This window comes from Ovis canadensis, chromosome 2, assembly GCF_042477335.2.
Source record: "Ovis canadensis isolate MfBH-ARS-UI-01 breed Bighorn chromosome 2, ARS-UI_OviCan_v2, whole genome shotgun sequence".
In the NCBI taxonomy this organism is placed as follows: domain Eukaryota; kingdom Metazoa; phylum Chordata; class Mammalia; order Artiodactyla; family Bovidae; genus Ovis; species Ovis canadensis.
In genome coordinates this window covers 240,334,493-240,357,481 of record NC_091246.1, presented here as the reverse complement: position 1 = coordinate 240,357,481, position 22,989 = coordinate 240,334,493, and the positions used below count along the sequence as shown (strand labels likewise).

At 36.0% G+C, this 22,989-nt stretch overlaps 1 protein-coding gene across 38 annotated transcripts in view; it reads left to right on the top strand.

The window, feature by feature from the left end:
• The window catches only part of S100PBP (S100P binding protein), a 33,472-nt gene that overhangs the window by 4,342 nt on the left and 6,141 nt on the right, over nt 1-22,989 (top strand). For 5 of the 38 annotated variants that reach the window (XM_069578671.1, XM_069578672.1, XM_069578673.1 and 2 more), the window contains 4 exons: nt 1,265-1,381; nt 2,844-2,948; nt 3,392-3,477; nt 4,851-4,954. In XM_069578671.1, coding sequence (XP_069434772.1) covers nt 2,916-2,948; nt 3,392-3,477; nt 4,851-4,954 — 223 coding nt within the window. In that variant the 5' untranslated portion in view covers nt 1,265-1,381; nt 2,844-2,915. Of the gene's footprint in view, nt 1-602; nt 1,409-1,684; nt 1,828-2,100; nt 2,949-3,388; nt 3,478-4,850; nt 4,955-22,989 lie in introns of those variants that run through there. The other 33 variants (XM_069578665.1, XM_069578667.1, XM_069578666.1 and 30 more) reach the window with 13 other exon arrangements.

The window sequence follows — 22,989 nt, the reverse complement described above, 5'->3', positions numbered from 1 at the left end:
TTGGGGCTTCCCTGGTGGATCAGTCGGTAAATAATCTGACTGTAATGCAGGAGACCCAGGTTCGATCCCTGGGTTGGGAAGATCCCCTGGAGAAGGAGATGGCAACCCACCCCAGTATTCTTGCCTGGAGAATCCCATGGACAGAGGAGCCTGGTGGGCTACAATCCATGGGGTTGCAAAGAGTCGGACACGACTGAGTGACTAACATTGTATTGGTTTTAAGGTTTACAACATGGCTTGACATATGCCTATAATGCAAGATGATTGCAACAGTGAGTTTAGTTAACATACATTACTTCAGGTGGTTCTGTAGTGCTTTATTGCCCATACCATTTTGTGTTTTCTCACATTGATGCGTAACTTGACTGTTGTCTCTATTGGAAGATTATACATTCCTTGAGGGTGGAATCCATATCTTTATTTCTAAGAAATCATATAGAGACATACTATCTAGCTCAGTCATGTGTGTTGATAGTAGTTCAGAAAATGTTTTCTGAAAGAATGCATGAACCTGAACTAAAATTTAGAGAGGGAAGTGGGGTGGGGAAGGATTTACAGTTAAAAAGCTATAAGGATTTTCCAAATTTTCTATCACTTTTGCCATCTAGAAAATAATGAGAAATCAGGTCCATCGTTAGCTACTTAAGACCTAATTTTTAATTACACAAGTATATATAAATATTAAGTAAAATAGTGAAGTCTCCCCTTGTCCCTCTCTCGATGCCCCTGCAGGTTATTAATCATCAATTTTGTGTTGTGTTTTTCTAGACCTGTTCTTTGTGTTTATGTATGTATTGAAAATGAGGTTTTTGTATGTATGGTCATGACTACAACTTTTGGATCTTGGTGAAATCTTAGACATCAGTTCTGTATCCCTTCCATATTTTTTAAATGAGGAAACAAGTTGAAACAAGTCCCTGGTTAAATGGTTTGCCCAAATTGTCACAACTAGTTAGTGACAGAACCAGGACTGTAGCCTAGGTCTTTAGACTCTCAAGACCATGTTCACCCTACTAGAACAAATGATATTCTTAAGAAAGTATAAATTGTTGGGAGGAAGAAAACTAGTTCCTTAAGTTGCATAATTTTTCCTCTAAAGATTTTTCTTTGATGTTCTTGACTCAGAATCCAACTTTGTGGTATTTTAAAAAATATCAAGATCGAAATTAATAGATGGAGTGCCTTAAAGCATAATGCAGTTGACTTTGTAATTAGCAGAGTTGAAAGTGATGAGAAGATCCTCTAATTTTCTTTGTGCCTGCAGGAAGGTGGGAGTCAATCATTTTGACAAGTCTCCCGAAAGGAACAGCTAGCAGGAGCTGAACCCTTTTTCCATTTGGTCTCGTGGCAAAGGCAGGGATCACACCAACAGCTCCACACAGTATGAAAGACAATTTTTTTTCTTCTTGTATGCATCAAGTTGTTTCTTTTTAAATTTCAAAAGTAATATGTGTATATTTTCTAAAAAGTATACACTGTGAAAATTCAAACATTTTATATATGTGTATTTGTTTTGTTGTATGTTTTAGATATTATTCCAGTGATAGTACATACAGATCCACTTCATTGGTTTTAAATAATTGTAAAGTATTCCATAAGATGAGTGCACCATGATTTTAGTGAACAGTTCTGGTGATGGACATCTAGTTGTTTCCAATATTTGGATGTTCTGAATAATGTTGCTTTGAACACCTTTGTAACTGTATCTGTGTGCCTTTGTACAGGTATCTCTGCAAGGTAAATTTCCAGAAGTGAAATTGCTGAGTCAGATGCTGTGGCCAAATTACTCTCCACAAAATATTGTACTGACTTACACTCTCACTGATAGTATGTGAGAATCCTTGTTTCTCACATTCTCACCAAAATAGATTATTGTGTCATTTTAATTTTTGCCACTTTGATAGAAAAAAAAAAAAAACCTCATTGTTTTGATACCTATTTCCATGATTCTGGTAAAGTTAAATATCTTAAAACTTTCTCGTGTTACAAATCATAGTGCAAAGAATTTGAAATACTAAGACACCATAACTCTCTAAAGCAGATTGGAGTTGATAAAAGGATATTTCCTGTTCTCAGTGAAACTGCCTCTTATTTCTCCAGATATGATGTGCTCACTAGTGCCCTCTGAACAGTCTTCTGGTACCTCTCTCTTGCCTAAAGACAATGCTCCTTTTTCTTGGAGTTCCTTGGATGAGGATGAATTGGATGACTCCTTGCTGGAGCTATCTGATGGAGAAGATGATGGCCATTTCAGTTTCACAGAGGAACAGATTCAGGAACTCTTGAAGGATGATGACCTATCAAATGAGCACTTTCCTTGGGGAGGAGGGTTGCCTAGTGATGACAGCAGGAATGTTGAGAAGGGAGAGAAAGGGAGTCAAATTCCACTTGACATTCCCCAAGAGAAAGATTCACCGCACAACATGGGACCAGAAGCTGAGACCCCTGACACATTCAAACTACCTCAACTAACTATATCAGTTGGTCATGGACCAACTCCTACGAAACCATTGAACAGACGCTTTGCACTAGAAAAGAATCTTATAAAAGTTACAGTTGCACCATTTGATCCAACAGTTTGTGATGTACTTGATAAGGACAAGACTTATGTGTCCAAAGTTACATCCAGAATTACTGAAAAACCCTCCTCCCTTGGGGAAGAGATGAGAGAAGATGATCTTAGCCCAAATGAGAGCACACTTTGCACAGAATCTGAAGGGATCAGCCCCAATAACTCTGCCTATGATGGGCCCCCACTCCCTTCTTCAAACAATAATTTTCAACATACTGTCTCTGATAAAAATATGTCCGACAGTAAGAAACCTACGCCTGTATTCTCTCAGATCTTGGACCATTCAGAGACTCCTAATACAGGGTCATCCCAGAGAAATGGATCATATAAATCAAGTTTTGAAATGAAGTTACCAGTTTCCAGTTCATCAAGCAAGGTAAGTATGTTTTTCAAGGTGAAAAGAGGAATGAAACTATATAACAGAGCTTTGTATTCAGATAAATTGGGGTTTGAAGCCTAACTAGCACTGTGTCCCTGGGCAAATTATTTAGCTTCTCTGTTTCCTCACAATTTCTTATCTATAAATTGGAGTAAGTAGTACTTTATAATATATTGAAAATTAATTAGTATATTCATAGTAACATATAAAATTAACCATTTATTGAATAAGATGATGATTTTACTATTTTACTTTTTTTGTTGGGATTACTATCATTATCTCATTTAAAGCACCTGTGTTACTACCTAGTACAGTAAAGTTCACAAGTATGCTTGTATAACCTTTAGTTCAAGAATATTTCCATAAGTAATATTTTCAGTTATTTTCTTATAACTAAGGCCATCTTTCCTTCTTCATTCCTTCTGCTCTGAAAAAAGCAGGATGGTCTTGACAAGGATTCTGGGAAGCTAAAGGTCCATGAAAAAAGACTAGGCAAAGTCATTCCTGTTCTGCAAGCCAAAACGAGGTAAGGATATAGTGAAATAGTCTGGTTTCTCTTGGTTCTATTCAATTGCTTTCTTCCTCTCCTGAGTTTCTCCTTAGTGTGGGAAAAGAGCCCTGTGCCACGAGTAAGCATACTTGAAGTTCTGGGACTACCAATAACTGTGTGATCTTGGGCAAGTCAAATGACCTCAGTTTCTTTGTCAATAAAATGAGGCTAATGATGCCTTCTCTGCTGCCTCATAGGGTTATTTTTAAGAAGAAGAAACACTAGTGAAAGCACTGTTTAAATGTAAGATTTCTTTTCCTATGTGTAGGGAAGCCTGGTCACAGGCATAGGAAGTTAGAATAATTTTAACAAAAATGTTAAGATATTTCTATGTAGAAAGTCATTTAAACATTTCTCTCAACTTGCATATATCTGTCCTTGGTGAAAAAGTTTTACAAAGGTTGCAGATTTGGGTTACCTTTTCAGTCTATTCTCTTGTTGCCAGGAGATGGCAGTATCTCTACATGGGCCTTTGCAATTAGCAAAGCTGTTTTTTTAGGTTGTGTCATATGTGCTTCCTTACAGTGAGATTTTTTAAAAATTTGATTACAGATATTAAATTTTTTCAGTAGTACAATAAGGCTAAAGTCCTTTGACTATAACCTCCTAATCCCAGTTTTCTGTTTTTTTCTCTTTGTTTTGTTTGGGTTACTTCAAGGAGCTTTGTGAATTGCATACAATGAAAATTATACCGAGGTACATAAGTCAGGCTACTTGGGGCAGTAATAAATTCACGATCTTATCCACAGACACTCAGTACAGTGTAATCAGCATGAGCAAAGATTGCCAGATCTAGCTAATTCTTTTTGGTCTTTATCTTACTCAATTTTTGTGTGGCTCTATGAAGTTAGTTATTTCCTTACTAACCTTGAATTTCTCAAAATGCTTTCTCTCTCTGTGGAGTAGGTAGTCTTCACTTTGCTATACTTTGTTAACAGGAGGTTGTATCTTTTTTCCTCAGCTCTGTATTTGATTGCAGCTTTGCATTATGTGAGTAACACTGTCTTTTCTCATTGCATCTTAGTGTTTTGAGAGTTAGTTGTTCTAATCCATCGCTTCCTTGGTGGCTCAGATGGTAAAGAATTAACATGCAATGCAGAGGCCTGGGTTTGATCCCTGGTTTGGGAAGATCCCTTGGAGGCGGGCATGGCAACCCACTCCAGTATTCTTGCCTCAAGAATCCCCATGGACAAAGGAGCCTGGGCTACAGTCCATGGCGTTGCAAAGAGTCGGACGCAACCAAGCAACTAAGCGCACACAATCCATCAACAGTATATGACTTCTCTGTACAAAGCACTATACTCACGGTTCTAACCGATTGTTTTTCCTTCTGGTTTGCTTTGTTAAAGGACTAATGTTCCAACATTTTCACCGTCAGACCTAGAAAAGCAGAAGCAAAGTTATCTCAGGAATGTCATTGCTCATATAGAAGACCCAGTGGATTCAAACCAAGGTAACATGGTAACCAAAGAACAGCCTATAAAAAATATGAGACTTTTTTATTCCAGTGTGATATAGCTTAAACTGGGAGATGGTCCTGAATTTTTGTAAGTTGGTGAGAAAGGTAATTTCCTTAAAGGTTTTCACTTTAAGGGATTGCCTAACCAGATAATCCTCAAACTTGTTTGGCTAACTAGTATTAGAGAGGCATCCAAGACGACTCATACCAGTACATGAAAAGAGTCTCCCCCATGGTTGAGGTCTATAACCAGACATTTTTTGTCTGGGATTTTTTTTGCTTCGGATTTTTTTGGTCTGAAAAATAGTAGAAATGACAACCAGGCACTGCTTAGTAATCATTGTTTTTTTGTTTTTTTAAAATTTTTATCCCTGTTGCCTTCAGCCTTTAAAAGTAAAAAGTAGGTATTTTGGATACCATCTTGCATCTTGGCATCTGAATAAAAGCTCTTGGAAGGGTTGACTACCATTCAGAATCTTCAGTCTGAGTTTTTCCTAGTTGGTTAAAAGCTGTTGCAAACCAAAATGGCTAGGTTCTTTCTCTAGACCTCAGGAAACTATGGTTCATGTTTTTGTTCATCCTAAACTATTACTTGTTGGGAAGACTCCTAAAGGGAAGCTTGTAAATTATACTGCAGTTATGGAGGTTAGAAAATACTGATGAAAGAAATGCTTCTCAGAAAGATCAGTTCATATTCTGTCATCTTAGTTTCTTTCTCTATTCATTCAGCACAGTTTTCTCAGGTACTTTCAGTAGTGCTCAGTTTGAAGGTAAGGGATTGAAAATGTAAAAAGTAAGGTGGGTCTTGGACTCTGGAAATTGATAGTCCAGAGAAAGAAAACATAATTATCCTGCAATATTGGTTAGTGTTCTAATATAACTATGAATGAAGTGGAGTAGGAACAGTGAAGGAGTTTGTGTTTGGGAGAGAAGGATGTCCTAAGCAGCCTCCACACAGAAGATAATTTAGTTCAGTTACTCTAAGATCTATTGTAAATCAGTAGGGAGGATTTTAGAAGGATTTTTGGCCAAAGATCCAAGGAGAACTCTCCTTTCTTTGACAAATCTTGAATTACTTGGTAGTTTTTTCTTTTTTGTTTTATAAGGCTATGAGCTAAAGGTTGAGAACTCTGAGATACCAGCCAGAAGAATTTTTACTCCAGGTTCTTTTATGTTTTTCCTCAGATTTCATTAAGCAATTAAATACATGTGTACTGATTGCTTGGCCCTCTACTTGTGAGATCCCTTTGCTTGAACTAAAAGGATGTGTGAAACTAGAGACATCCCCACCCCCACCCCCATCACCCCCACCCCTGCTGTCATTAAAGGGGCAGATTAAAAGTAGTTCATCTATATTCAACCTCTGTGGAAGAGACTTGATCGTTGCTCCCCTCTCTAAGGTGACTTACTTTCTTTTATATCTTAGGTAGTTGACAATGATCATATCCAGTCACATTTTCCTTTCTCATTTGGGGCATTTAAAAAGAAAATTTCATGGGAAGAGCAGTGAGTAGCTGCTCATATTACTGTATCTTTTCCAATCTCTTCCTCATTCAACAATCCCTCTTCCATTTTATCACAACAATCTGCTGGAGTCTAGCCCCAGCAGGATCCAGGGGTACCCTCAGGGGAGACCGCATCAGCGAGAGAGATTTAGAGAGAGATAAAGAAATAATGTTGCAGATAAGAAAATAGAGGAGAGAAAGAGGTTGATATTCTTTGGTTTACGCAGAAAGCCAATAAAACCCCAGCACGGGACTTACTCTGTTCGAGTAGGCCACAGGCGCTTACGTGCAGAGCACCTTCTCGAGAGGGTCTTAGAACCCTGGGCAGGAAAGTGAACTCAGAGAGTCTCTGCACTCCAAGGGATCAGCCTGAAAAATAAAGGGAGAGAGAGAAAGAAAGAATGGCACGGGGTGACCAAGCTTCGGTGAGTGAGGCCTATAACTGTATTTTCAAAAGGAACTTTTATACCTTGACTTGTACATAGAGGGAAATGAAAGATGCAGTCATGCAGAGTCAGCCCAAACATTACATCTGTTTTGTCTTTATCGAAATCGGGATTTTTTTTGCATACCTTTCCCATAAACAATGTTGTGTACATTATCTTCTGGTCTTGGAGGCCTGTGGACATTTTATGACCCTCTTTTGATAAAGGCTGCTCAACCAGAAAACTTATTTTCCCTTGAAATGTTTTTTCTTTTATTTTTAATCTGTGTCAGCCTCAGAAAGTATTAAACAGAGTTACATTTTCACGGAGCAAAGGTGCAGTGAGTTACAACAAAGAAGGAACCACTTAGCTCAAAGGTCTGATGTGGTTAATTCCAAGGCTACTGCTTGTTTTTCTTACATTCCAACTATGTTAACTAATGCATTCCCAGGTGCACAATGGATAAGGGATATGGGAACTTGGCAGCAAGCATTGGCTCAACAATGAAATCCTACACCAGCACTACTCTAATAGTTTTTAACTCTTCGAAAGGCTCTGTATTTTTAGAATGTTTTAGGCTTCCCGTGCCTCTCACAGTTGGGAGGCTGTGAACAGTCACAAGTGTAGCTGCAAGAGCCTGGATAAACCTGCCAAGCAAGCTAGAATGCCAACAGAGGGGGTTTGAATTGAAATATTCCTTTCATGCCCAAGAGACTTATCAACTAGAGCGCTAAGTTGATTTTTTCCCAGAGAAAGGTGGTTGGGGATAGCCCCCTGTTAATGTCAGAAGAGTTGGTGAAAGGCACAAAATAGTAAGACAGACAGATTCTGGCTTTGGGGTAGATGCTCGAGCAGGTCCAGGGGGTCCCTTGAGTCCTGGTCTGCCTTGCTCATCAGGTCTCTTCCACATGACCTTGTCATGAGTGGGATCTCCCGTGCTGGCTCCTGGCAACAATCTATATCCCATAAGGAACAACTAGAATAACTAAGAGAAACGTCAGTTGCTTTAATGGTTGGGAGAACAAAGTCTGGTCTAGAGTTAACATCTGGGTTCATACCCTAGCACCGCTGCTTACTGACTTTGTGACCTTGAGCCAGTAAAAACTCAGGTTTCTCATTTATAAGATGAAGATAACAGTGAAGCTTAATTGACATGAAAATTATATGTGTAAGTATTATAATACATAGAACAGTTCATTGCCATAGCAAGTTTATTGAATAGTATTATTAGCAAGAAATTGTGTCTTTTCATACTGAAGTTTTTATAGGTAAAATAATGTAATGTCAGGTACTTGTTTATAAATTTAAAAACAAAACAATATAAAAAACTCAATCTGAAAAATTAGAGAAAACAGCTTTACAAAAATGTTGATAAATGAAGCTCAGTGACTGAGTGATTGAAGGTGAGGGTGCTTATTATATGCTGTTCTCTACTTTTGTGTATATTTGAAATTTTCCATAATAAAAGGTTTGTTTTTTTCTTAAGTGCATCTTTTAGGGAATTTCTTTTTTGACATCTAAGAATTGCCAATATTACCAGCTACTCTAAAACCTTCATAGGCCTCCAGTGTTTTCTTCTGCCTTCTAGAAACCCAGTGTGATACTAAATTCTGTGTCACTTTCGACATCTCAAAAATTTAAAGATTTTATATATCATATTGCAGGGGGGATATGGGCATATTCTTTCTCTCGTTTCTTTATATATGAATTTCTGAGCAGCCGGAAGCAAAGAGAAGGAGCAGAGCACCTCCTGTCCTTTTTGAAATGTTTAGTGCTGCTTACCTTGGAAGAGTTTAACTCTGCAGCCTCCTTATTAGACACAGAGAAATAATAGGGGGCAGATTCAGAATTAGTTCTTATCAGTTCAATTTGAACCCTCTGCATTAGGTTAAATCATCTTTTTCAGTTTGTCAGTAATTTGTATATTACTGATACAGAATATAATAATTAAATCATCCTTCAACTCCATTATTATAATATAATATATCTCTTTTTAGTTTAGTGCCACGTGGGTTGTTAATAGCATTTACAAAGAAATACCTACCACTTCCTTTCTGTCATCCCTACTAACAGATAACTTTATATTGGATTATAAATTCTTAGAGTTGGAAAGTACCATTAAGATCTCCTTAATCTCCTACCATGTAAATCTATGCCATATATCTTTGCCAAAAGATTATTAAGCCTTTGCTTAGCATCTAATAGTGTAGAACTTGTCACCTCATGAAGCAGGCTGTTTATTGCTTGGAAAATTCTTTTTTATTTAATGTGATATACAATGTTGTGTTAGTTTCAGGTGTATAGCAAAGTGATTTAGTTATATATGTGCATATATTCATTCTTTTTCAGATTCTTTTCAGAAAATTTTAATTGTTAGAAACTTAGTCCTTACATTGACCAACTTGTGCTTCCTTATAATTTCCAGTGGTAGTTCCTCGTTCTGCCCTCTAGGATCACAAAAAATAACTACTCTCTTCCGTTTACTTAATGTATTTAAGGACCTTTCCATATTAAATATCTCAAAGGGTTTTTAATGATTAAAAGAACCATCTAATTTATTATTCCATCTTGATAAATTAGGTTATGTCCATTTTCATTAGTAATGCTGCAGTGAACATTCTGGTTCATAAATGTTTATGTACAACTCTTATTTCTATAGGATGAATGCCTAGAAGTGGAATTGCTGGGTAAAGTATATAAACATTTTTAAAACTTTTGTTAAATGTTACCAAATTGTCCTGCCCCAAAAACTAGTATTAATTTTTGCCACCAATTTAATAAGTAAATTTTAACATTTTGTTTTAATAATTAGTGAGGTTAAACATTTTCACATGTTTTTTGGTAATTTATATTTAATCATAATTCCTTAAAATTATCTAATATCTAATCTGTATTCCATCCAGTTTTCCCAAAAATGTCTTATAAAGTGTTCAAGCAGGATCTAATCAAGGATCATGTGTTTGGTTATGGTCTCCGTAGTCTCTCATGATCTAGGTCACTTGTTTTGTAGATTGTCCCTCCTTCTGAATTGTGTCTGATTGTTTCCTTGTGGTGGTGTTTAACTTGTTCCTCTATCCGCTGTATTTCCTGTAAACTGGAAGTTGGGCCTAGAGGAGGGATTAGATTCAGATTAAGCATTTAAGATAAGCTGGAATAATTCATAGATACCATTGTGTATACATCCTGTATCAAGTAAGGAGGCACCATCTAATGACAGATTGGTCCACTAATAGAGATGCTAAGTTTGATCACTTTGTTAAATGTTCACTGCTACATCTTTCCATTTGAAGGTACATTTCCCCCTTTATAATTAGTAAATTATCTTGGGGGTGATGCTTTGGTACCATTTGAAAATCCTTGCACAACTGTTGTTCATCTAATGGTTTGAACATTCATTGGTGATCTCTGTCTGAACTAACTACTACACAGAGTTGTGTAGGAAATGTTTGCTTTCTAAATATATCATTTTTTCTAGAATTACTAGTTGTTAATTCTTGTATGAAGAATTTAATGTTTTTTTGATATCACTATTATGGTTTTTTAAAAAAATCAATATCTTCTAATCAGTTATAGTCATGACCCTTTTTGTTGCTTAATTTGTTCCGGTTTTGACTAATGAGAAATCCTTTAAGTGGGCTCCTACGTCTTCTGACATGACCCCGTAAGTCTTTTTTTTTAATTGTGATTTTAAAAAAGTAACATAAGAGTAGGACATGACTTAGTGACTGAACAACAACCAATGCTTGCTATTTTCTGTTTTCTGGTGGTAGCTTTCCTAATGATTCCTAAATCAGTATTCATTATTTGTATTACAACTAAGTAAATACTGTATACTGCAAAGCCAAGTGGTATAGTACTATGGTTTCATTTTTCTTTCTTGAATTTATTTATTTTTCTGGAGTTGTTAATTACCTATTTAAAAATTACAAATGAATTTATCTTTAGTTTTTTTACAAGTGCAACTGATATTCTTATTAGTATTCCCCCTTCCTCCCCTTAGAGAAGGAAATGGCAATCTACTCCAGTACTCTTGTCTGGAGAATTCCATGGACAGAGGAGCCTGGAAGACTACAGTGCATGGGGTCGCAAAGAGTTAGACACAACTGAGCGACTGTCATTCACACTTACTCACTTCTTCCCCTGCAAATGCTCAGATATGCCCAATAATTATCCATTCCTTTTTAATTATTTTCTGGAGACTTTCTTCCTTGAGCCTTCTGTTCTTCTGCTCTGATCTGTACTGCTTGTTCTCTAGGCCTGCTGCAGAGCTGTCATCTTAGTATTTTCCTTTACTGCCTTTTTGGGTTAAATCCTATTTTCTAAATTCCATTTCTTTCTCTTTCTTGATCTTTGTCTTAGTGAAGCACATCTTCTGAGAATTTCTTTTTTCTTTTTTGAGAATTTCTAAGTAAGGGCATATAGGAAATAAATTTGTGGGGCTCCTTCATATCTGAAAATGTCTTTGTCCTCATATTTGATTGATAGTTTGATAGAGAATTCTAAATTGAAAAGTCATTTTTGCTTAGAAATTTGAAGGCATACATCCAGTGTTGCTGTTAAGAAATCTGGTTTCTGTTTAATTTTTAAAAAATATTCATTTATTTGTTTTTGTCTACACTAGGTCTTAGTTTTACCTTGCAGGATCTTTCGTTGTGGCCGTGGGCTTCTCTCTAGTTGTGGCCTGCAGGCTCTAGAGCTTGGGGGCTCAGTACCCTGGGCATGTGGGATCTTAGTTCCTGAACCAGGGATCGAACCCTCATCCCCTGCATTTCCAACCACTGGACCACCAGGGAAGTCCCTCAGTTTAATTTTTTTTTCTTTGTATGTGACCTGTTTTTTCTCTCTGAAAATTTTTAGAGTCTCTTCTATCCACTGTATCTGATAATTTATACTCATTATTGAGATATCTTGGTGCAGTTTTTTTTTTTTGAACATTTTATTTTTTTTTAAGTATTTATTTATTTATTTGGCTATGTCAGGTCTTAGTTGTGACATGCAAGATCTTTGTTGTGGCTTGTGGGACCTTTGTAGTTGCAGCATGTAGGATTCTTTAGTTGGGGCATGGGAATTCTTAGTTGTAGCATGTGGGATCTGGTTCCCTGACCAGGATCGAACCCCAGGCCTCCTGAATTGGGAGCATGGAGTCTTAGTCCACTGGACCACCAGGGAAGTCCCTGTAGCTATTTTTCATCTTTCTGATTGTTTCTTCTCTGTATAATCTGTCCTCTAAGAAATTTCTAATAGTTAGATATTGAACTTCCAGGAACTGATCTTCTGTGTCTCTTATCTTTTCTTTCCTTTTTCTACGTGTCTCTTTTTCCATTAATATTTTCTGGGATATTTTCTCTTCTTGTATTGACTTCTTTATTTTTACATTCACATTTGTGATTTCCAAGAATTCTTTCCTGTTTGAGCCTTTTTCCTTAGAATATTCTTATTTTATGAATTAATTTCTTATTTATCTCCATTCTCTTTTGAGTTATAATGGATGAAATACAATAAACTGTACAAATTTAAATACAATTCATTAAATTTTGACATATGTAAACACCCTGAAACTTAACTGCAACCAAAATAAAACTACTGTAATACCCCAAAATTTCTTTGTGCCCCTTTGTAATTCTTCCCTTTCTGTCTTTTCTTGTTCCCTCCACTCCCCAGGCCATCACTGGTTTGCTGTCATTTTATGCACTTCTTTGAGCATGGCTTCTTTCTTAAAATGTAATTATTTTGAAATTCATCATATTCTTGGTAGTTTACTCCTTTTTATTGCTGAGTAGTATTCTCTGAATAGCTCTACCACAGTTTGTGTACCCATCCATTCATCTGTTGATGGGCATTTGGATTGTTTCCAGTTTTTGGCTGTTTAATAAAGCTGTTATGAACTTTCATGTACAGATCTTTGTATGGATATGCTGTCAATGACAGGGTCATATGGTAGATATGTTTAACTTGTTGAGAACCTACCAAACTATTTTCCAGAGCAGTTGTACCACTTCATATACCCACTGTGTGAATTCCAGTTGCTACCATCTTTACCAAGATTTATTCATTGCTAGTATATGGAAATTCAATTGATTTTTGTACATTGATCTTATATTCTACAACCTTGCTAAATTGATTTATTAGTTTTGGTACCTATTTTGTAGATTCTATCAGCTTCTACATATGCAATCATGTCATTAGCAAATAAATACATTTTTACTTGTTCATTTCCAATTTGGATGCCGTTTTATTTATTTTTCTTGGACTTATTATGCTGGCTAGAACCTCCAGTACAGTGCTGAATACAAGTAATACAAGTAATTTGCTGCTGCTCTTAAGAGGAAAACGTTTAGTATTTCACCATTAACTATTACGTTAGCTTTATGTTTCTTTTTGAATACCCTTTATCAACTTGAGAATGTTCCCTCATATTTAAGATCTGTTGAGAGCTCTTATTAGAAATGGGCATTGGGTTTTATTAAATACTTTCTCTGCATCTATTGAGATAATCATACAGTGTTAGAGAATTATATTCTTTGATTTTCCATTATTAAACCAATCATGCATTCCTGGTCTTATGCATTCTGTACTTGGTCTTAAAGTATTATCTTTCTAATAATAGCATTGGGTTGATTTGCTAAAATTTTGTCATGAATTTTGTTATGAGTTTATCTTCACAAGGGATGTGGTCTTCACTTTCCTTGTAATCTCTTTGTGTGGTCTTAGTAGCAGAGTAATGTTGGCGTAACAGAATGAATTGAGAATTCTCTGGAAGAATTTGTATAGAAAAACTGGTATCCCTTTTGGGGTGAACTTGGGTAACTTTCAAGGAATTTATTTCATTTAAGTTGTTAAATTCATTGGCTCACAGTTAATAATATTCCCTTATAAGCCTTTTATATATTATCTAGTGATATCTTCCCCATTTTTAATATTGATCATTTGTGTTTTCTGTCTTCTAATCAGTCTGGTTTAAAACTTTATAAACAGTATTATTCTCTTTTTTTTTCTTTTTTAAAAACAGCCTTTTATTGATTTTTTTCTATTTTTTTGTTTTACTAATTCTGATAGATATTTATTGCTTCCTTTTTTCTGATTACTTTGAGTTTTGTTTGCTTTTCTTTTTCTAGTTTTCTTTAGATGGTTGCTAAGATCATTGATTTCAGACCTTTCATTTCTAGTTTAGTGAAAGATGTTAGGGGCAAGAGGAGATAAACTCAAGCCAACCTGGTATGTTTATCTGGAAATAAACCTTACCTTTTTCTTTTTTTAAATCAACTTCATTGTAGTATGTTTTAATGCAATAAAATGCACCCATTTTAAGTGTACACTTTGGTGAGTTTTGACAGTTTATGTACTTATGAGATCATCATAGCAATCACAATTGATAAAACATTCCCATCACCCTAAAAATTTCCCTTGTGCTCCATCCCAGTCAGTCTGTCCCTATCCCAGCTCCAGCTTTGGGAAAGCACTGATTTGTTTTTGGTCACTGTAGATTGGATTTGTCTTTTCTAGGATTTCATATAAATGGAATCATGCAATATGTGCTTTTATGTTTGGTTTTTTACTTGAATTAGTTTTTTTAAAGCAACAACAGATGACTCCATATTGTTGTCTATATCAATAGTTTTCTGCTTTTTCACTGAATTTTTCCTTGTATAAATAAACAACAGTTTAGTCATTTGTTGGTAGACATTTCTGTTTCTAGTTTTTTGTTATTATGAATAAAGCATCTATGAACATACATATATGGGATTTTTGTGTTAACGTGTTCATTTCTCTAAGGTAAATAATTAGTGGAATTAGAGTCATTTAATATCTGTCTTTTTTTAACTCTATAAGAAACTTCCAAACTGTTTTCCAAAGTGATTATACTATTTTAATGCTTTTGTAAGGCAAAGTCTTAGGCTTTTTGTTGTGATTGTTTTGTTTTTAAATACGAGTATCTAGTTCTAATATTAAAAAGATTATATTTTCCATGGGTTTATTTCTGAATTGTCTGTTCTGTTCCATTCGTACATGAGTCTTTTCTTATGTCAGTATTACTATAACTTTACAGTAAGGCTTAAAATTGTTTTGTCCTTTGGATTTCCATAATTTAAAAAAATCAGTTTTAGCATATCAATTTGTTAAAAAAAAAATACCGTTTGGGTATTTCATTGGAATTATGTTGCATCTGTAGAGCAGTTTGGCGAAAGTTAATATTATAATGATTTTGAGGCTTGCAATTCATGATGAGGATCATGGATGAGGATATATCTCCATTTATTTCTGTGTTTAATTTCTTAGCAGTTTTTTCTGCAGGTCTTGTACATACTTTGTTAAATTAATTCATAAGCATTTATGCTTTTTATGATATTGTAAGCAATAAAATTTTAATTTCTAGCTGGTCATTGCTAGCATATACAGATTATATATATATATATATATATATTAGTATTTATTTACTTTATTTGGCTTTTCTGGGAGAAGGGGATGACAGAGGATGAGATGGTTGTGTTGGTTTTTTTATAATTGATTTTTTATGTTGAACTTAACATCCTACAACCATGCTAAATTTTTCTGGTAACTTCTGGTAACTTTTTAATAGACTCCTTAGACTATGCTAACATGACCTTATCTGCAAATAAGGACAGTTTACTCCTTCCTTTCTGATCTGTAAGCTTTTTATTTCTTGCTTGATAGCACATTTATCATACATTAGAACATTATTAGGACCTTTAGGACCTCTAGTACATTAGGTATGATACATAGATACAGCTTTATCATAGATGCTCTTTATCAGGTAAGGGGGTTCCCTTTTTATTAGTAGTTTGGTGCAAATTTTTATCATGAATAAGTGAACTTTGTTGAATGAATTTTTATTTGAGTCATGGTGTTTCTTCTTTTTTTCTGTAATGTGGTGTATTACATTTATTGACCTTTTTTTGTCTGTTAGACCAACTTGCATTCCTGGGATAATCTCACTAGGTCTTGATGAATTATCTTTAGTCAATATGCTATTCTTTCTAGGTGTTTTTGTGGGTTTTTTTGTCTTGTTCATGAGGAATATTGGTCTTTAATTTTTCTTGAATGTATTGTCCTCTTCTGGTTCAAGTATCATGATGATGCTGGCTTCATAAAATTAGCTGGGAATTGTTCTCTTCTCAGTTTGTTGCAAATTGGTATTGTTTCTTCCTTTTCATGTTTGGTAGAATTTACTCATAAAGCCTGGAGTTTTTCTTTTGGCAGTGTTTCTAACTACAGATGTATTAATAGTAGATACAGGGCTTTTCAGAATTTGTTTATCATCTTGAGTCCATTTTAGTAATTTGTCTCTTACAAGGAATTTGTCCATTTTATCTAAATTGATTACTTTATTGGCATAAAATTATTCTTAATATTTCCTTATCATTGTTTTACTGTAGGATCTGTAGTGATGTTCACTGTTTCATTTCTAATATTGGTAATTTGTCATTTTTTTTTCTTAAATCTAGTTAAAGCTTTATTAATTTTATTTTTTCCCAAAAAGTAAGTCTTTAGTTTCATATTTCTATATTATTTTTGGCTGTTTTCTTTTCTTCACTTTATTATTTCTTTTCCATTTACTTTGGGTTTAATTTGCTCTTGTTCTGTAGCTTTTATTGTGGAAACTTAGAGCACTGATTTGAGACCTTTCTAACTCCTGTAAGCATTTAAAGTCTCAGATTTCCCTCTTAAGTGCTACTTAGGTGCATCTCACAAATTTGATGTGTGTTCATTTCATTCAAGGCAGTTTATAATTTCCCTTGTGATTTCTTGAAGTGTGTTGCTTTATTTCCAAATATTTAGGAATTTTCAGCTGTCTTCCTATTATTTCTAGTTTAATTATCTTACAGATAGAGAATATACTTGGTGTGATTTCAGTCCTTTTAAATAAACTGTGGCTTACTTTATAGGCCAGCATATGGTCTATCTTGGTGAATGTTCCATGTGTACTTGAAAATGTATATTCTGATTTTGGTAAAGTGTTCTATAAATTTCAATGAGGTTTTGGTGGTTGATAGTGGTGTTCAATTCTATATCCTTACAGATTTTTTTTATTTAAAAAGAAGTGTTCATATCTCTAACCCTAGTTGAAGATGTTTTTATTCCTCTTTTCAGTTCTGTCATTTTTGCCTCATGTATTTTGAAACTCTGCAACTTGATGCATAATATGTTTAGGAATATTATGTCCTTGTGATAAATTGACTCCTTTATCATTATGAACTGTCTATACTCTTAGTAATATTTTTTGTTTTGGAGCTTATTTGTGTAATATTAATATTGCCATTTGAGCTTTCTTTTGACTAGTGTTTGCATGGTATGTTTTTTTCATCCTTTTACTTTTAACCTAGCTATATCTTTGTGTTTAAAATGTATGTCTTATAGACAACCTATAGTTGGGTCTTGCTTTTTTCCCCTAGTCTCACAATCTGTCTTTTAATTCAGGTGTTATTTCAGTTATATTTAATAATTATCAGCATGGTTGGATTTAAATCTAAAATTTATCACTTGTTTTCTGTTTGTCTATCAGTTGTTTCTTCTTTCATCTTTTCCTGCTTTTTTTGAGTATTTTTAAGTATTTTCTCTTATCTCCATGCTTGACTTACTACCTATACCTCTTTATTTTCAGTGGTGGTTCTAGGATAGCAGTTTTCAAAGGTTTTGGTCTTAGGACTCATTTGCAGTTTTACAGATTATTCATACTCTTAAAAATTGAGGGTCCCAAAGTGTGTGTGTGTGTGCATTATATCTATCTTTACGCAACCATATAACAATATTTATTCATATATTTTAAGGTAACAAATTAACATAGTGTTTTTATTAGAAATAACTGTAATTTTCAAAACAATGCCAAAATTTTGGGACTTTCCTGGTGGTCCAGTGACTAAGAAGACTCCATGCTCCCAATGCAGAGGGCCTGGGTTTAGTCCCTGGTCAGGGAACTAAGATCCCATATGCCACAACTAAGACCTGGTACAGCCAAATAAATTCGTTAAATAAATAAAAAGAATTTTAAGTCTGGCTTAATAGAAAACTACCAGATTCTCATATGTGGTTCTGGGTTCCGTATCAGGTCATGTAGCCTCTTGAAAACTCCCCAGTACACTGGCAAGTAACAAGTAGTAAAAGCAAATTGCATCTTAGTGCTGTTACGAAAATAGTTTTGATCTTGTGAAGGCTTTGAAGAGTACTGAGAACTCCTGCGGACCATGGGACATAATTTGAGAACTGTTGCTCTGTAGATTACAGTACAGATCTTTAATCACTCTACATACAAATAGTTTACCACTTATACTGTTAAGCTTCCCTAGTGGCTCAGATGGTTAAGAATCTGCCTGCCATGCAGGAGACCTGAGTTCCATCCCTGGGTCGGGAAAATCCCCTGGAGAAGGAAATGGCAACTTACTAGAGTATTCTTGCCTGGAGAATTCCATGAACAGAGGAGCCTGGCAGCCTACAGTCAATGGGTCTCAAAGAGCTGGACAAGACTGAATGACTAACACTTTAACATATACTGTAAGGCCCTAATAATAGTACCCTTCCAAATCTCCACTTTCTTTGCTATTGATTTCATATATACATATATTATAAACTCTTTAATATATTATTGCTTTTACTATCTTTTTTTTTAATTTCTTGGCCATGCTGCATGACATACAGAATCTTTGTTCCCTAACCAGGGATCAAACCCACACCTTCTGCAGGGGAAGCGAGAAGTCTTAACCGTTGGACCTCCAGGAAAGTCCCAAGACAGTTATCTTTTAAAAATGTTTTTTAAATGAGAAAAGGATTTTTATATTTACTCACATATTTCCATTTCCAGTGCTCTCGATTTGTTTCCATCTCACATTTTCTCTTTTCCTGGTGAACTCCTTTTAGTTTCTCATGGTGCAGATCTGCTGGTGATGAAGTCTCTTTGCTTTTGTTTACTTATTTTATGTTTGTTGGGCCTTCATTTAAACAACAGTATTTTAATTTTGAAAAATTATAAGCTCCTAGACTCATAGGAAATTTCAAGGCTCATCTCAGTTGTTTCCCTTCCTTTCAGTTCAGTTCAGTCGCTCATTTGTGTCCCACTCTTTGCAACCCCATGGACCGAAGCACGCTAGGCTTCCCTGTCCATCACCAACTCCTGGAGCTTGCTCAAACTCAGGTCCATCGAATCGGTGATGCCATCCAACCATCTCATCCTTTGTCGTCCCCTTCTCCTGCCTTCAATCTTTCCCAGCATCCAGGTCTTTTCCAATGAGTCAGTTCTTCGCATCAGGTGGCCAAAGTATTGGCGCTTCAGCATCAGTCCTTCCAATGAATATTCAGGACTGATTTCCTTTAAGACTAAAGGAATCTGTGATCTTCCCGAACAGATCACAGTTCTGAGCAGTCTGAAAACAGTTGTTTCATACATTTTGCCTAGTCTCTAGTTGCTTGCAGTAGAGATATGCCCATTCGTTATGATTAGAAGTCTCTGCTTTGATTTTTGCTGAAACCATAAGCGGCAGTGGTTATGTAAATTCTGTTTCTGTATTTGCCAGTACTGTTGAGGACGTTCATACATCATTCAGTATCCCCTATATAATCCAACACTGCAGAAGTGAATTATATAATTCCTATTTCTTTCGTTTTTTGCCTTGTGTGCATGTAAAACCAGTCAAGATTTGTACTAAATCATCACAGGGGTTTGTTTTGTTTGTTTGCTGTTTTTTTGACCATACTTCACAGCATGTGGGATCTTAGTTCTGAGAGCAGGGACTGAACCAGTGTCTCCTGCATTGGGAGCATGGAGTCTTAACCACTGGACTGCAAGCGAAATCCGTTATCATAGTTCCGTTGACCTGGAGGTGACACGTTTGCATTCTTGCTTTCTGGTTAATCTTTTTTTTTCTTTTTTCTGTTTTGATTGTACCACATGACTTGTGGGATGTGGAATCTTACTTAACCTACCAGGGATTGAACCCAGGGCCCTCAGCAGTGAGAGCTCAGAGTCCTAACCATTGGACTGCCAGGGAATTCCCTACTCCTATTTAATTAATCTCTTTGTAAAAGAGTCCGTTGGACAGCAAGAAGATCAACCAGTCAATCCTAAATGAAATCAATGCTGAATATTCATTAGAAGGATGCTGAAGCTGAAGCTGCAATACTTTGGCCACATGATGCGAAGAACTGATTCATTGGAAAAGATCCTGATGCTGGGAAAAATTGAAGGCGGGAGGGGAAAGGGATGACAGAGGATGAGATGGTTGGATGGTATCACCAACTCAATGGACATGAATTTGAACAAGCTCTGGGAGTTGGTGATGGACAGGGAAGCCTGGCATATTGCAGGCCATGGGGTCACAAAGAGTCAGACACGACTGAGCAAATGAACTGAAAAGCAGTAGCCTATAACCGTGTAACACAGTTTTTTTTCTTTCCTTTCTTTTTCATTCCCTCCCCTGTACTAGGTGTTTTTTTATTACATTAAATAGAGACATTGTGATTGCCTTTAAGTAACTGAATTTAAGGATTTATAGGAAAGGATGAAGATTAGAGGCTCAACAATGTAGCTCTGTCTCATACTAAAAAAGAATCAGCCATAGAGCCAGGCCCCTTCAAAAACAGGTGCCTTTTGTTTCCTATATAATAGGTTTTCCCTGCTGAGTTACTGATTCTGATCCTTCTAATCTGTCTCCATAACTAGTGCTTCTGCTGCTCTTTACTAGCTATCTCAAGTGTCCATCCTGTCATAGAGCCCTGCCTGTGTGTGCTGTTCTCTCTCTTATTATTATTTAAGCTCTTGTTCACATTCCAAAGGAGAGTATCTGATTGATTCACTTAATGATCTGCTGGTGCTAGGCCAGCTCTTAGATCATTAGCCAGCAGAGAGAGTCTTTGTTCTTGGTCCCATGGTATAAAGTATGGTGATACGTAAGACCTGTCAGAAGGGCCATTGGCATAGCAAGCATTCAACATTATCATTCCTCCCCTTATAACAATTGATTTACTTTTAACCTATTAAGGATAGTTACTAGACTGGATTTTCCCCAAAATCAGTCAGCTGCATATTTATAAATTAAGGTTTCAGTGAACTGTTCATCCCATGTTTGAAATGTTGAGGTTTTTTCCTCCTAATTTCATTCTTAGATGAATTTCATTCTTAGCCACAAAACAAAGGACAGTCTTCACCACCTTTTAGCCACAACTTAAAATAAAACCGTGGTCCTGATTGTTGGTCCAGGAGGGCCCATCTGTTAAAAACTATGAAGAGAAGAGAAAAGTAAAGTGTTTCCATTCTTGTTAGCATCTCTAAATTTGTAGGAAGAAGAGACTGAAGCTATGAGCTGAAATAAGATTTTTGGATTAATAGCTCCATATGGATTTGAATCCTGGCTTTCCCATTTACTCGATGATAGTTGAGTATCAGGCTTCCCCACTGGCTCAGCAGGAAAGAATCCACCTGCAACACAGGAGCTGGAGGAGATGTAGGTTCAATCCCTGGGTTGGGAAGATCTCCTGGAGTAGGAAATGGCAACACACTCCAGTATTCTTGCCTGGAGAATCCCATGGACAGAGGAGCCTGGCAGGCTACAGTCTATAGTGTTGCAAAGAGTCAGGCACAAATGAAGCGACTTAGCATGCACACACAGATGAGTATCTTTTCTAAGTTTCAGTTTATTTATGAACAAAATGGAGATTATGTAATTTGCCTCATGTAGGTATTGGGATTAAATGATAGAATATATGTAAAGCCATGAAATTAAAAGATGATTGCTCCTTGGAAGAAAAGCTATGACAAACCAAGACAGTATATTAAAAAGCATAGACATTACTTTGCCAACGGAGGTCTGTATAGTCAAAGCTGTGGTTTTTCCACATATGGATGTGAGAGTTTCACCATAAAGAAGGCTGAGTGCTGAAGAATTGATGCTTTTGAACCGTGGTGTTGGAGAAGACTCTTGAGAGTCCTTTGGACTGTGAGGAGATGAAAGCAGTCAATCCTAAAGGAAATCAGTCCTGAATATTCATTGGAAGGACTGATGCTGAAGCTCCAATAATTTGGCCACCTGATTTGAAGAACTGACTCATTAGGAAAGGCCCTGATGCTGGGAAAGATTGAAGGAAGGAGAAGAGGATGACAGAGGATAAGATGGTTGGATGATATCACCAACTCGATGGTCATGAGTTTGAGCAAGCTACGATAGATCATGAAGGACAGGGAATCTTGGCATGCTGTAGTCCATGCGGTTGCGAAGAGTCGGACATGACTGAGTAACTGAACAACAGCAACAATACAAAGCAGTTAGCCGAGTGCTTGGTGATGCTTTGTCAGAAAAAAAGGTATCTTGAAATTCTTACAAACCTGATTTCCTCGCCAAAGAACATTGAAATGTTCTTTTTGTGGGGGGTAGAAGAAGGGGGCTGCTAATGATGTGAAAGTATGATAAAGGAAAGGCAATTTGAATAGAGAACTTTGATTTTAGCTTAACAAATCAAATTGGCCAAGGATTTTCTAATCGAAAGCTACCTCTCTCTTAAAGGGCAACTCATTTCTGATTTGTATTTCCTTCTCAAGAATATGTTTTATTTATTAATATGTTTTATTTCCATATTAATGAGATTGAACATCTTTTTGTTATGTTGGGAGACCCTGATGTTGGGAGAGACTGAGGGCATGAGGAGAAGGAGATGGTTGGATGGCATCATCTACTCATGGATGAGTTTGAGCAAGCTCTGGGTTAGTGAAGGACAGGGAAGCCTGGTGTGCTGCAGTTCACGGGGTCACAAAGCATTGGACATGATTTAGCAACTGAACAACAACCTTGATTACTGTATTACATTTGTGAATTACCTACTCATATCCTTGATCTCTTTTGTTTGTTTCATGAGGAGACTGATCTTTATAGAATAAGGACAGTAAACCCTTGGAAATACATTTCAGATATACTTTTTATCTTGTCAGTTACCTTTTCCCCTTGGTTGTGCTTTTTTAAACTGCATAGAAATTTTTAATGTAATGAATCTGAAATTTTTCCTGAAAAGTATCATCTCTTTATGGTTAGAGAATGAGACTGAGTATTATCAAACAAGTCATAGTTTATATGTAGACTGATGCATATAATAGGCATTTTTC